Source organism: Panthera onca, chromosome A2, assembly GCF_046562875.1.
Source record: "Panthera onca isolate mPanOnc1 chromosome A2, mPanOnc1 haplotype 2, whole genome shotgun sequence".
Classification (NCBI taxonomy): domain Eukaryota; kingdom Metazoa; phylum Chordata; class Mammalia; order Carnivora; family Felidae; genus Panthera; species Panthera onca.
Window position 1 is genome coordinate 113728100 of NC_138340.1, and position 13987 is coordinate 113742086.

The 13987-nt window shown below is 35.7% G+C and overlaps 1 protein-coding gene across 4 annotated transcripts in view; it reads left to right on the top strand.

The window, feature by feature from the left end:
* Positions 1–13987, top strand: part of SP4 (Sp4 transcription factor) — an 82374-nt gene that overhangs the window by 45732 nt on the left and 22655 nt on the right. For 2 of the 4 annotated variants that reach the window (XM_060632674.3, XM_060632673.3), the window contains exons 4-5: positions 1860–2088; positions 9932–10131. In XM_060632674.3, coding sequence (XP_060488657.2) covers positions 1860–2088; positions 9932–10131 — 429 coding nt within the window. The remainder of the gene's footprint in view (positions 1–1859; positions 2089–9931; positions 10132–13987) is intronic. The other 2 variants (XM_060632676.3, XM_060632675.3) reach the window with 1 other exon arrangement.

Genomic DNA, 13987 nt, shown 5'->3' on the forward strand with positions numbered 1-13987 from the left:
GGCCAGAAATATCTCTTGACTTAAGGAATGTAAAATTAAAATACCACATTAAAATACCCACACTCCATAGGGACCAAGCTTTAAAGATTTTGTATAGTGCTGGTTCAGATAGAATTCCTGTTTCTATAAGTGCATTTATTTTGCAGTAAACAGGGAGTATGTGTATCACTGTGACTCTAGATACACAAGTAGTTTGAAAAGTTTACTTCGCCTTGGGCATCCGTAAGGAATCTGGTTTTACTGAATATGTACAACTTTTAAGTACTCAAAAGACACATAGAGACATAATAGTTATACTTTACATGTACGTATTGTTTTATTGTTTACAGTCTTTACCCTTTAGGATCGTCAGAAAGAACTCTCTGAAGTAGATAAGGGACAGGAATTTAAGGGAGGTCAGCATTATTAGAGGTGAGATAACTTGAGGGTATCCAAGTGCACGGTCACCAAATCGGACATGAATTCAGAACTTTGGATTTTACTTGCACTGTTTTACCTATCACACCATGTTAATTCAAAGATGATCAAAAATTTAAATGTTAGGAGGAAAACTAAAATATGTATCCTTACTAAAACAATGACAAAATACATATTTTTTTATTTGTATTACAAATATTGATGCTGTACCAAAGGTTTCAGAGTGCTTTGAATACACAGAGGAGAATGAGATTGACTTTGGCTAGGAGAATTAGAGGTTTAGTTTTCACTTGCTGATTTTTATTATCTTTTCTTGATAGCTCTGAATGTTTAAAGTACTACATATGCAGCTTTGAAATAAACCCTTTATTTTATACCCAATTCTCTTGTGTTTATTTCTGCTACCATATTTTATTCTGGTGTTGCCACCCAACTCAATGGACACTCGTAGCAGTAATAATAGCTAACAAATAATAACAAATAACCAATAATGAACTCTGTGGCAGGCCCTGTGGTAAGGAGTTTTTAAAAATTAACTTATTTAATTCTTACATCAACTCTCACAGGTGGGAACATTCCTTTATAAATAGGTGTTTCTTAGCTGCCCTTCCAAAACTGATGTGGAGAAAGAACTGTGTTGAGAGAAAGGATGATTATAAGGCATACTCCTGTGCACTTCACAGGAGATATTTTTTTGTCATATTATGTATTATTTATCATAGTTTTCCCTAAGTGAAGAAGTCAAGTTGGTATATGTACTAACCTGAGAGGTGAAGTCTGAGCTACATGAGTGAATAAAGTAGTAATGTCCTAAATGTCTATTTTATGATTATAGTGATAGTATGTAATAATCATGGGTGGTTTTACACTTTAAAAAACTACGTAACTCAGTGTGTATAATAAAAAAAAGATTTCCTTAATAAAGAAATGTTTGCTTAACCTAAAGTATCTAGGAATGAGAAATATCTATAAAACTTAATCATTCGTTTAGTTACTTTTTACTCCTGTATTTTCTTGGAGTGAATGAGATACGTTGTTTACTGTGGAAATGGATACAGCATCCTTCATCTGAGGATCTCAGAGTGCTTTTCAAATAATGTCTCATGAATCCTCACAGCACTTTGATGAGGTAGGTAGGTGGCAAGTATTGTTGTCTTCATTTTTACAGATGAGGAAATTAAAGCCAGGAGAGGGTTAAATGATTTATGTGTAGTCCCACCAACCAGACAGAGAGGCAGCCTGAACTACTTAATAAGAATATTGTATTTTAGGAGGGTTTGCATAATACAAATCATTAACCCCTTTGCTGTTGTATTTTACACAGATTAACTATTAAAACAAATATGGTAGTTTTTAAATGTCCACATGGAATTTTTTTTTAATCCTTTCTTTAGAAATAGAAAACATTATAATACTCTTTCCCCCTCACCCCCAATTTTTAGGTCAGCAGCAAGGACAAGATGGAGTAAAGGTCCAACAAGCCACGATAGCTCCTGTAACTGTAGCAGTTGGAGGAATTGCTAACGCAACGATAGGTGCTGTTAGTCCTGACCAACTCACACAAGTGCATTTGCAGCAAGGCCAGCAAGCTTCTGATCAAGAGGTGCAGCCTGGCAAGAGGCTTCGAAGAGTTGCCTGTTCCTGTCCTAATTGTAGGGAAGGAGAAGGAAGGTAAATGCTCTGTTACCAACTTTATCTCTCTGGAAGGCATAAAATAGTAGGTAAACCAAGCCGTTGGCCGGGTCCTTGGATCACTAGAATGTCACTGGCTCTGTAGCCCAGAAGTTGAGATACAATATTGTTATTACAGGGATTAAATTGAGCTAGTTTAGAAATGGAGTTTTAGTGGTCCTCCACCTTCTGCCTTCTACTTCTAGTGGCTTTCTTGTTTCATTTGTTATGCAAAAATTTTAATTTTATGGATATAAAATTCATATACTGTACAGTTTCACTCAAAGTGTACATTTCATTGGTTTTTAGTATATTCACAAAGTTGTGCATCCATCATCACAATTTTAGGACATTTTGATACCCTGCAAAAGAAACCCTGACTTCTTTAGCCCTCAACCCCCTCGGCCCCCTTTCTTCCCAACTCAAGGCAGCCATTGAACAGATTTCTGTCTTTATGCAATTCTGGACGTGCATATAAATGGAATCATACAATATGTGATCTTTTGATTGGTTTCATTTACGTAGCATAATGTTTTCAAGGTTTATCTATATTCTAGCACATATTAGTACCTCATTCTTTTTAATGAACAAATGAACGTTTCATTGTATGGATACACAGTATTTTACTTACCCATTTATCTTTTGGTGGACACTTGGAATTTTTCCACCAGTTGGCTCCTATGCTGCTATAAACACTCTTATACAAATTTTTGTGTGGCATAGGTTTTTAGTTCTCTTGAAATGGACAAGGAGTGGACAAGGAGTGGAATTAATGCTCCATGTAGTAACTCTAAGTCTAGCCACTTGAGGAACTGCCAGACTGTTTTCCAAAGTAACTGTACCATTTTACGTTCCCACCAGCAGTGTATGAGGGTTCCAGTTCGTTGCCAACACTTGTTATAATTTGGCTTTTTGATTATAGATTTCCTTGTGTGCGTGAAATGGTATTTCAGTATGGTTTTAATTTGCATTTTTCTGATGACTTCATTAGTCAGGTGTGTTTTCATGTGTTTATTGGCCATTTGTGTGTCTTATTTGGAGAAATGTCTATTAAGATCTTTTGCCTATTTTAAATTAGATTTTTTAAGTTAAATTGTAATAGCTTTATGTATTCTAGATACAAGTCCCTTATCAGAAACATGATTTGCAAATATTTTTTTCCCAATCTGAGAGTTGTCTTTTCACTTTCTTGATAGTGTCCTTTGAAACACCTAAGTTTTTAATTTTGATGAAATTCAGCCTTGTGTTTGGTTGCTTCTGCTTTTGGTGTCCTGTCTAAGAATCCATTGCCACATCTGAGGTCACAGAGATTCCTCATTTTCTTGTGAGGGTTTTATAGTTTTTGCTCTTACATTTAGGTCTTTGATCGGTTTTGGGGTTAGTTTTTGTGTATGGTGTGAGGTAAGGATCCATTCAACACCATTTGTTGAAGACTCTCCCCTCCCCATTCATTGAATGGTCTTGTCACCCTTGTCAAAAATCAGTTGGCCATATAAGCCAAATAGGTTTATTTCTAGACTGTTGGTTTTATTCCAATGAGCTGTATGTCTGTCTTTATGCCTCTACCACACAGTCTTGATTACTTTGTCCTCTGAACTTTTGAAATCGGGCACTATGTGTTCTCTTTGTTATTCTTTATCAGTATTGTTTTGATTGTACAGAGACACTTGCAATTCCATGTGAATTTTAGAATCAGTCAGCTTGTCAGTTTGTTTGAGATCTTCTCTGATTTCTTTTGACACTATTTTGTAGTTTTCAGAGTATAAGTTTTGTACTTCTTTGTTAAATTTATTCCTAAGTATTTTATTCTTTTTGATGCTATTATAAATGGATCTTTTTCTTTATTGTTCATTGCAAGTGTATACAAACACAATTAATTTTTGTGTATTAATCTTGTATCTGTAACCTTACTGAACTCTTTTTATTAGTTCTAATAGTTTTTTTTTTTTTTAGTGGATTCATTAGGGTTTTTCTATATGTAAGATCATGTAATCTGCAAAAAGATATAGTTTTCCTTCATTCTTTCCAGTCTTGATGACTTTTATTTCTTTTTCTAACCTAATTGTTCCATCCAGAATCTACAGTATAATGTTGAATATAAGTAGCAAAAGTGGACATCTTTGTTTTGTTCCTGATCTTAAGTGTTTCACCATTAAGTATGTTGCTAGCTCTGAGCTTTCTCATATATGCCTTTAATTAAGCAAGCTCCCTTCTATCCCTACTTCATTTTGTTTTTGTCATGAAAGGACGTTGGATTTTTCAGATGCTTCTGTGTATCTGTTGAGATGATCATGTAGTTTCTATCTTTTTTCTATTGGTATTAATTGATTGTCAGATGTTAAAGTACTTTTGCATTTGTGGAATAAACCCAACTTAGTCATGGTATGTAATTTTATACACACACACACACACACACACATGCACAGTTATATTTAGTTTACTAGTATTTTGTTAAGTTCTGCATCTGTGTTCGTGAGAGATATTGGTCTGTAGTTTTTTTTAATGTCTTTGCTTTTGGAAAGGATAATATTGGGCTCATAGAATGATTCGGGAAGTGTTTCCTCCAGTTTATTTTTGAAAAAGTTTGTGAAGAACTGTTTGTGAAGAATAATTCTTTAGCTGTTTTGTAGAATTTATCAGTGAAACTAAGTCCTAGGCTTGTGGGTATTTTTCTTATGGGTATTTTTTGACTACTAATTCATCTAATTTATCTGTTTGCTTTTAAGGGTTTTTCTGATTGATTGTTCTTGAATCACTTTTTGGTACTTAATGTCTTTTTGGGAATTTGTCCATCTCATCTAAGTTATTTAAGTAATTGGCATACAGTTATTCTTGGTATTCTTGTATAATCCTTTTTATTTCTGTAAGGTTGCTAATGATGTCCTCTTTCATTTCAGATTCTAGTAATTTGAGTCTTTTCTTTTTTTCTTGGTCAGTCTACCTTAAGGCTTGTTCAATTTTGTTGACCTTTTCAAAAGTCAAGTCACATCAGCTTTTGGTTTTATTGATTTTTTTTTCCCTGTTGTTTTCGTATTCTTTATTTCATTAGTTCCTGCTCTATTTTTTATTATTTCCTTCCTTTTGTTTGCTTTATTTTAGATTTAATTTGCTTTTTCCGTTGTCTTAAGATGGAAGGTTAGGTTATTGATTTAAGATATTTTTTGATGTCGGCATTTACAGCTAAAAATTTCTCTCTGGGGTGCCTATGTGGCTCAGGTCAGTTAAGTGTCTGACTCTGGATTTTGGCTCAGGTCAAGATCTTGGAGTTAAGGAGATCAAGCCCAGAGTTGGGCTCTGCACTCAAAGGGTGGAGCCTGCTTGGGATTCTCTCTCTCCCTCTTTCTCCACCCCTCCCCTGCTCACGTGAGCTTGTGCACATGTGTGTACTCTCTTTCTGTCCAATAAATAAATTCTAAAATTAAAAAATTGTCTCTTAAGCATTGCTTTACATGTATCCCTTAAATTTGGTTATGTTGTATCTTCATTCATCTCGGGCTTTTTCCTGCTTTCCCTTTCGATTTCTTCTTTGACCCACTGGTTATTTAGAAGTGTATTATTTAATTTCTAGGTATTTGTGAATTTTCCAATTTCCTGCTATAATTTCTAGTTTTATGTCATTGTGGTCAGAAAACATACTTTGCATTACTTCTGTCTTCTGTTGAGGTTTGTTTCATGGCCTAGCCATATGATTTATCTTGGAGAACATTACATGTTCACTTGAGAAGAATGTATATTTTGCTGCTGTTTAGTGGAGTGTTTTATGGATATTTGTTAGGTCAAGTTTATCAAGTGTTCTCTTTCCTTGTTGCTCTTCTGCTTAATTGTTTTATGAAGTTATCATTGCAAATAGAGTATTGACATCTCCAACTGTTACTGTTGAATTGTCTCTTTCTCCCTTCATTTCTGTCAGTTTACTTCATCTGTTTAGGTGTTCTCTTGTTACTCTAAGTGCACGTATGTTTATAATTGTTATATGTTCCTGATGGATTGACCCATTTAGCCCTATAAAATTTCCCCCTTTGTCTTCAATAACATTTGTTTTTAAAGTTTATTTTGTCTTGTATTATTAGTACAGCCACTCCAGCTTTCTTGTGGTGGTTGTTTGCATACCTTTTTCCATCTTTTTTACTTTAATCTCCCTGTATCTTTCAGTCTTTGAATGTGACCTATGTCACTGTAGACAGCATGTAGTTTGGATCTTAGTGTTTTTTTTTTTCTTTAATTCACTGTGACAAAATCTGTCTTTTGAGTGGAGTGTGTAATCCATTTGCATTTGATGTTATTAATATGGTTGAATTTGTCTTTCAGTTTGCTTGTTTTTGTGTGTGTCATGTCTTTTTTCCTCCTTTGTTACTCTCTTTTTCATTAAGTGAATATAATATAGCACTTTATTTTTTTACTTATTAAAAAAATTTTTTATTGTTTAATTATTTTTGACAGAGAGACAGAGCATGTGTGGGGAAGGGGCAGAGAGAGAGGGAGACACAGAATCCAAAGCAGGCTTCAGGCTCTAAGCTGTTCAGACTCCCAAATTGGGAGATCATGACCTGAGCCGAAGTCAGATGCCTAACCAACTTAGCCACACAGCCATCCCTATAGCACTTTAATTTTGTTAATAATTTTTTCACTTATATTATTTTGAGTTATTTCCATAGTACTTGCTCTGGGCCTTATCATATACATATTGATCATTATCAGTTTAAGATTTATAGTAACTTAATCCCAGTGAATTACAGAAATGTTCTCTCTTTATAGCTTACTTCTTTTTGTGATGTTATTATATATATTATCCATCTGTGTTACAAACCCAATATACATTATTATTACTTTATATAATGTCTTGTAAAGAAATTGAGAGAAGATGAGCAAGCATATCTAACTTTTGCTATGTTAACTTTATCAGTAGTTCTCTGTTCTGGATGTTTGAGTTCCTTTCTGGCATCATTTTCTTAGCCCAGTCGAGCTTTGCTCCTACCTCCCTGCTTTGTGCTGTTAATGGCAAATATATTAAATATATTACATTTCTGTAATGTTGTGGCCTTTAACAATACATTTTACACGTAGTGTTTTTAAAATTACTTTTCAAATCAGGTAAGACAAGAAATACGCACTTACACTGTCCTTTGTAATTACATAATTACCTTTGCTGGTGATCTCTTGCTTGTTTGTGTGCATCTTAATTGTGTAATTACTTTCTGCATCCAGTTGATTCAACCTGAAGATCTTCCTTTACTATTTCTTGCAAAGGAGGTCTGCTCAAAACAAATTCTCTGTGTTTGTGTATCCAGGAATATCTTTGTTTCATTTCTGAAAGGTAGTTTTGCTAGATAGAGTCTTGTTTGAGTTGTTTCCTTTGAGTACTTTGAATATGTTTTCACCCTGCCTTCTAAGCTCCATTGTTCTGCTGAGAAGCAAGTTCTTATTCTTACTGCAGTTCCCTTGTAAGTGAGGAGTTATTTTTCCCTTGCCGCTTTCGGGATTTTGTCCTGTCTTTGTATTTCAGGATTTTTTAGTACATAAGGTGTCTATTTGTGGATCTGTGCAGTTAGCCTGCTTGGAGTTTGTTGAGCTTATTGCATGTGTAGATTCATGTTTTTGAGTAATTAATTAAGTTTGCAGTCATTATTTCTTTGAATATTTTTTCTGTGGCACTTTTTCTCTCTCTCCTTCTCTCCCTCCTCCTCCTCCTTTCCCCTCCCCTGTCCTCCCCGTTCCTTCCCTCACCGATACTTGGATGTCCCACATTTCTCAGACACTCTGTTCATTTTCCTTTCTTTTCTTGTCTCTTTTTAAGTTACATCGTCTCTATTGATCTACCTTCAATTTTACTCTTCCTTCCCTTTTTTGAGTCCCTCTAGTGAATTTTTCATTTCAGTTGTACTTCTCATTTCCACAATTTCCTCTTGGTAGTTTTTTTAACCATTTGTAACTCTTCATTGATATACTTTATTTGATGTGACATTGTCATTATATCTTGCTTTGCTTCTTTAATCATGGTGTCCTTTAGTTCTTTAAACATATTTATAAATGGCTACTTTGAAGTCTTGTTAAATCTGCTCTCCCAGTTTCACTTGCCTGCTTTTTTTTTTTTGTTTGTTTTTTTAGTGAAGGGTCATATTCCTCTGTTTTATTTTTGGCATGTCTTAGATTTTTTGTTGGAAACTGGATGGTTTAGATAATACATTGTAGCAACTCTTAGTACTGCCCACCCCCACCCCCCCCCACCCCTGGTTTATTGTTGTTTGCTTGCTTATTTAGTGACTGGCTGGATTATTTTGGTGAACTTCCCTTAACTCGCCATGAAGCATGTTGCTCACTGTCGCCATGAAGTATGTTGCTCCTCAGTGGATGCAAAATTCGGTATGCTTACAGTGACCCTGGAGGACAGTGGTTTGGGCAGAGATCTTTAGTGTCCTGTCCCTAACCACACCCAGTTGTTAAACTCCACTAATTGTCCACTGATTGCTCTATTGTTTTCAAAGCCCTGAAATGTATATTGCTCTACAAAGTGATCCAATCAGATTTTTTTTTTAAAGGACTAGATCAACAGGCCTGCGCTTTGAGATTTATGACTCTGTAGGGCTACTCCCAGCTGCCTCTTCCCTCCCTTCTTTCAGTCAGCCTAGTGAGCATAGTTTTGCCTATTTCTCCATTGTATCTATTAGTCCCCTCCCAACTTCATTTTGCAACCGCCTCCACTGATTTTAAGAGCACCCATACGCTGAAGTTTTTCCACACTTTGTTTGCAAATGAATTCAGTTCCTTGGGAAGAGATTTGGAATTCTGTTACATGCTGTGCTCTCTCTGGCCAACATCTCTTTGTCATGGCTCCTGAACATAGGGTTGGGATAGTGGCACATTTCTTTCTGAGTGGCATCCCTGATCTGAGAGCTAAATGCTTGGTGGCAGGGCAGCAGCAATGGCCTCAGGCTTTCTTGACTTGCCTCTGCTGGCTTGGAAGTTCTGATGTATGCACTACAAAGGAGCTGAGTCAAAGGTGACTGGACTGCAGTATTTTCACTGTGCCCTATCCAAGGTAGAGCCAAGGTCTCAGGAGTTGGGTTTGGGTAGAAGAGAGTTCCCTACCTGTCAGTCACACTTGCCTGAAACTTAGCCTCAGCAGCAGGTAATTGGGGGTGGAATAAGAAATGCTGACCTCTTGCCCCTTCCTAGGGAGATAAGCTCAAACTAGGAGATGTGAAAAGGGAACCCTGTTCTTGGCTGCGCCCATCTGCAGTGTTTATGTGTCAAGGGAAGTGATAGGAAATTGGGAGAGAGGGTTGGGTCTTGGTTCAAATACCATAGGCTCTCACTCTTCTTACCAACTCTTAATTTTCTTGAGTATTTATTTATTTGCTATATGTTCATAGAGCCATTTCCAGGAACTGTACATATTATTTGTTTTGTTTTCATACTTTTCACTGGTTTCACTAGGGACTAGGCCAGTGGAGCTCTTCATGCTTTCTTTCCTACTGGGAGTTAAACTCTGAACCATACACTTTTAAATGGAGATTACCATTTTTTTGGTATTTGAGAAGAATTTTCAAGTGTCTTGAAAAGCTTAGAGATTTTTTCCAAAGGGAAGAGGCTGTTAGGGAAGGAACATGAAGTCCGTGGTAGAACACGAACTCTCTGAGGTTAACATGTTTTCATAACAGTTTTGAGTTTCATACATAACCCTTTTTTGATTAGAATTTTTCTGATTTTAACTACAATTGTGGCATGATTTTAAAAACCCATTCAGAAGTGTATCATTTAAGAACTTTAATTCCCTTTTGTTTTTCTGTAATTATAAGCTTGGTGTCTAAGAGTATAATTAATGTTTGGTTTTTGTTTTTGTTAGAGGCAGTAATGAACCAGGAAAAAAGAAACAGCATATTTGTCATATTGAAGGATGTGGAAAAGTTTATGGCAAAACATCTCACCTACGAGCACATCTTCGCTGGCATACTGGAGAAAGACCTTTTGTATGCAACTGGATGTTTTGTGGCAAAAGATTCACAAGGAGTGATGAACTCCAGAGACATAGAAGAACCCATACAGGTTAGTTGGTTTATTGCAGGGTTTGTACGTTTTTAATGCTTAGATGAAAATTGGAAATATGCAAATTAAAGACAATTCACTTTACTGATTTTATGAAAGTTGTTTAAGATCAAAATTCGTGGGTCACTTGAGTGGCTCAGTCGGTTAAGCGTCCGACTTCAGCTCAGGTCATGATCTCACAGTCTGTGAGTTTGAGCCCCACGTCGGGCTCTGTGCTGACAGCTCAGAGCCTGGAGCCTGCTTCGGATTCTGTGTCTCCCTCTCTCTCTGACCCTCTCCCGTACATGCTCTGTCTCTCTCTGTCTCAAAAATAAATGTTAAAAAAAAAAAAAAAGATCAAAATCGTTACCTCATTTCCAGGATACGTTTTATTCCACTTTTTGTGAGGTTTACTAGAGTAATTACATAACAAGGAATATATTCCGTTTACTTAACCTGTTGTATTCTTAGCATGTTGAATTCACATACATTATTTTTCGTCAGTATTTACATAGGTGAAGAGAGTTGAATTCTGATCTTATTGGTGACCTTTATTAGTTTTTGGTTTTTTTACAATTTAGAAAATTGACTAAAGTATCAAGAATAATATAACAAATATACGCCTCTCAGAATTGACAGCTGTTGATGTTATATTTGTTATTTTTTAATAAAACAAATCCTACAAAGTTGACATCGTCTTTGTCCTCTCAAAGACAACAGCCCCCATGCATTTAAAATGTAGGTTTTTAGTACAGTTTTAATACTCTTGCATATATTATTCATGCATGTGTATGTAAAATACTGTTTTGTGTGTTGTGAAATTTCACATAAATGATACAGTATCATAATTTCATTTATCATTATGTCTTGAGATCTATCCAAGTTCATATGTGTACATACAAATGTATGTATACATGTTTGCTATGTAGTATTTTGTTATATGACTGCCATACTGTTTATCCATTCCTTGTGCTGTTTAAATTATCATTAGTTTTTTTTTACTATCATGAACTTTGCTACTGTGAACATACAGTGAACATGTGTGCCAAATAGAATTTTTGGATCACAGAGAATTTAATGTGTTTTGCTAAATAAGTGCCAAAGAATCTCTCAAGTGGCTGGTAACCATTTCTATTTCACTAGCAGTGACTGAGAGTTTCCGCTTGCTGTGTGTTCACCAGTACTGACTGGTGTTGACTTTTGAAAATTTTTGTCAGTTTGTGGCATCTGGCTGGCTTACTTGGTAGAGCATGTGACTCTTTATCTCAGGATTGTGAGTTCAAGCCCCATGTTGGCTGTGAAGCGTACTTTAAAAAATAAATAAATAAAAACATGCTTATTGCTTTAAAAAAAAGAAAATTTTTGTATATCTAAAATGGTTTCCTTATTTTATTTATTTATTTTTTTAATTTTGAGTGAGACAGAGAGAGAGAGAGAGAGACAGAGCACGAGCAGGGGAGAGGTAGAGAGAGAGGGAGACACAGAATCCAAAGCAGGCTCCAGGCTCTGAGCTGTCAGCACAGAGCCTGACGCGGGGCTTGAACCCACGAACCGTGAGATCATGACCTGAGCCGATGTCGTACGCTTAACCAACCAAGCACCCAAGTGTCCCTGGTTTCCTTATTTTTTTAAGTAGCAGTTTTCCCGGTTATCCATGAGATTAAGCATCTTTTCTTGTTGATTGATCATTTATATTTCATTTTCTGTTGATTATTTATTTCCTTGCTCACTTTTCTTTTGGGTTGTTTTTCTTTTTCTTACTGATTTATGTGTTGTAATTTCCCCCTATATTGCTAGTATTTGAACTTCTTGCTATTTTTTGTCACATGGAAGTTTTACATTTTTTAGTCAAATATGTTTTTTCTTTTGTCCTTTGCTTTTCTTATTTTTTTTAAACGTTTATTTATTTTGAGAGAGAGGGAGCAAGAAAGAGCACGCGCATAAGCGGAAGAGGGGTAGAAAGAGCAAATCCCAAGCAGGCTCCATGCTGCCAGCGCAGAGGTAGACATGGGGTTCAATCTCATGAACTGGGAGATAGATCATGACCTGAGCTGAAATCAAGAGTCAGACACTTAACCAACTGAGCCACCCAGGCACCCCTCCTTTTTTTATTTTGAATGAAATCCTCTCCTATCCCAAGATCATAAAGTTTTTAAAAATATTTTCTTCTAATGGTTTTAAAGTTTTCGTGTAAGTTTCATCTTCTTTTTCTAAGTTTTGCACAGAACAACCACCCTCTCTACTTAGAATGCCTGTATACATCTGGGTTTCAGTATTTAATTGTTGAATAAATTAGTAATTTGGATAAATTTTCAAATTAGACTAACCTTTAACTTGTACCAAGGTACATGTGGGACAAAAGAGGAAATAGAATTGGGATGTATTGATCAGCTACCATACATCACATGTTTGAAATAAATTATCTCATTTGATTCTAACAGTAACACTGAGATAGAAATTAGCTCCATTTTATGGATTAGAAAATAGTGTCAGAGAAGAAAAAATAGTTAAATTTAAAAGTGATAAAGTTACTTAGTTTGATATGTACATAAATTAGTAGGCAGAGTCTTAGTAATACTGGCTGAGTCCCTGAGTTAGCATAGTTTGAAAAAAGTTTTTAAAGGTTTCCATATGGTATTGCATTAGGATTTTTTTTTTTAATTTTTTAAAAAATTTTTAATGTTTATTTCTGTGAGAGAGAGAAAGAGACAGACAGACAGAATGTGAGCAGGGGAGGGGCAAGAGAGAGGGGGAGACACAATCTGAGCCCAGTGTAGGGCTCAAACCCACAAACAGTGAGGTCATGACCTGAGCCAAAGTCACACACTTAACCGGCTGAGCCACCCAGGCGCTCCTGCATTAGGACTTTTAATAGTGCCACCTCACCATTGATATTGGCAAATATGGTGTGATTAATCCCATAATAGTGTTGATGTCTGTTTTAAAAAAGTGCTCTGCCATTTATGTCAGTATGACAGGATGCAATGTTTCCGCTGTGGATTAGCAGTGGGACAAGTTAGAGAAGCCAAGAAAAATTGCCGCTTTCTTTGAATTTGGAACTGCACATTGTGATTTCATCATTTTATTTGAGAAAGTCTTGTCAAGTCTAAAGTCTTGTCTCACATATCCACATTCATACAGATATACAAAACAAATTTATTCAAGGACTTAAATACACATATACTTCAAAACCAAATTACTAATGATTTGGAGGCATATTTTCTTTTTTTTTTTAACTATTAGTACCATTGTAACCTACTAGCCTGAATAATCAGAATTGAATGTATTTTAAGCTTACTTTCAGTGTTTCGAACATCTTCAATACATCATGCACAAAATTGTTGAACTATTTTTTTCTTAAGGAGCAACCACTACACTAAGTAGAAATTCAGTACCTTACTATAAATGAATATATGAGTTATTTTTATTTACTGCTGAAAATAGTGCCAATTATTTTTGCTTTTTTGGGAATTTTTTTTAAAGCTTACTCATTTATTATTATTTATGAGTGGGAGAGGGGCAGAGAGAGAGGGAGACCCAGAATCCAAAGCAAGCTCCGGGCTCTGAGCTGTCAGCACAGAGCATGATGCAGGGCTTGAACTCACAAACCGTGAGATCATTACCTGAGGTGAAGTCAGATGCTTAACCTGGGTGAGCCACCCAGGCACCCCTTTTTAATTTCCAAATGTCACATGTATATGGTATTTAAAAATCAAGTCATAGGGTTACCATGGTGGCTCAGTTGGTAGAGCACTTGACTCTTGATCTCAGGGTCATGAGTTCAAGCCCCATGCCTGGCATAGAGCTTACTTCAAAAAATATTAAAAAAAAATTAAATTGTAAAAGAGGTTACAATGTTAAGGGGATTTTTTTTAAA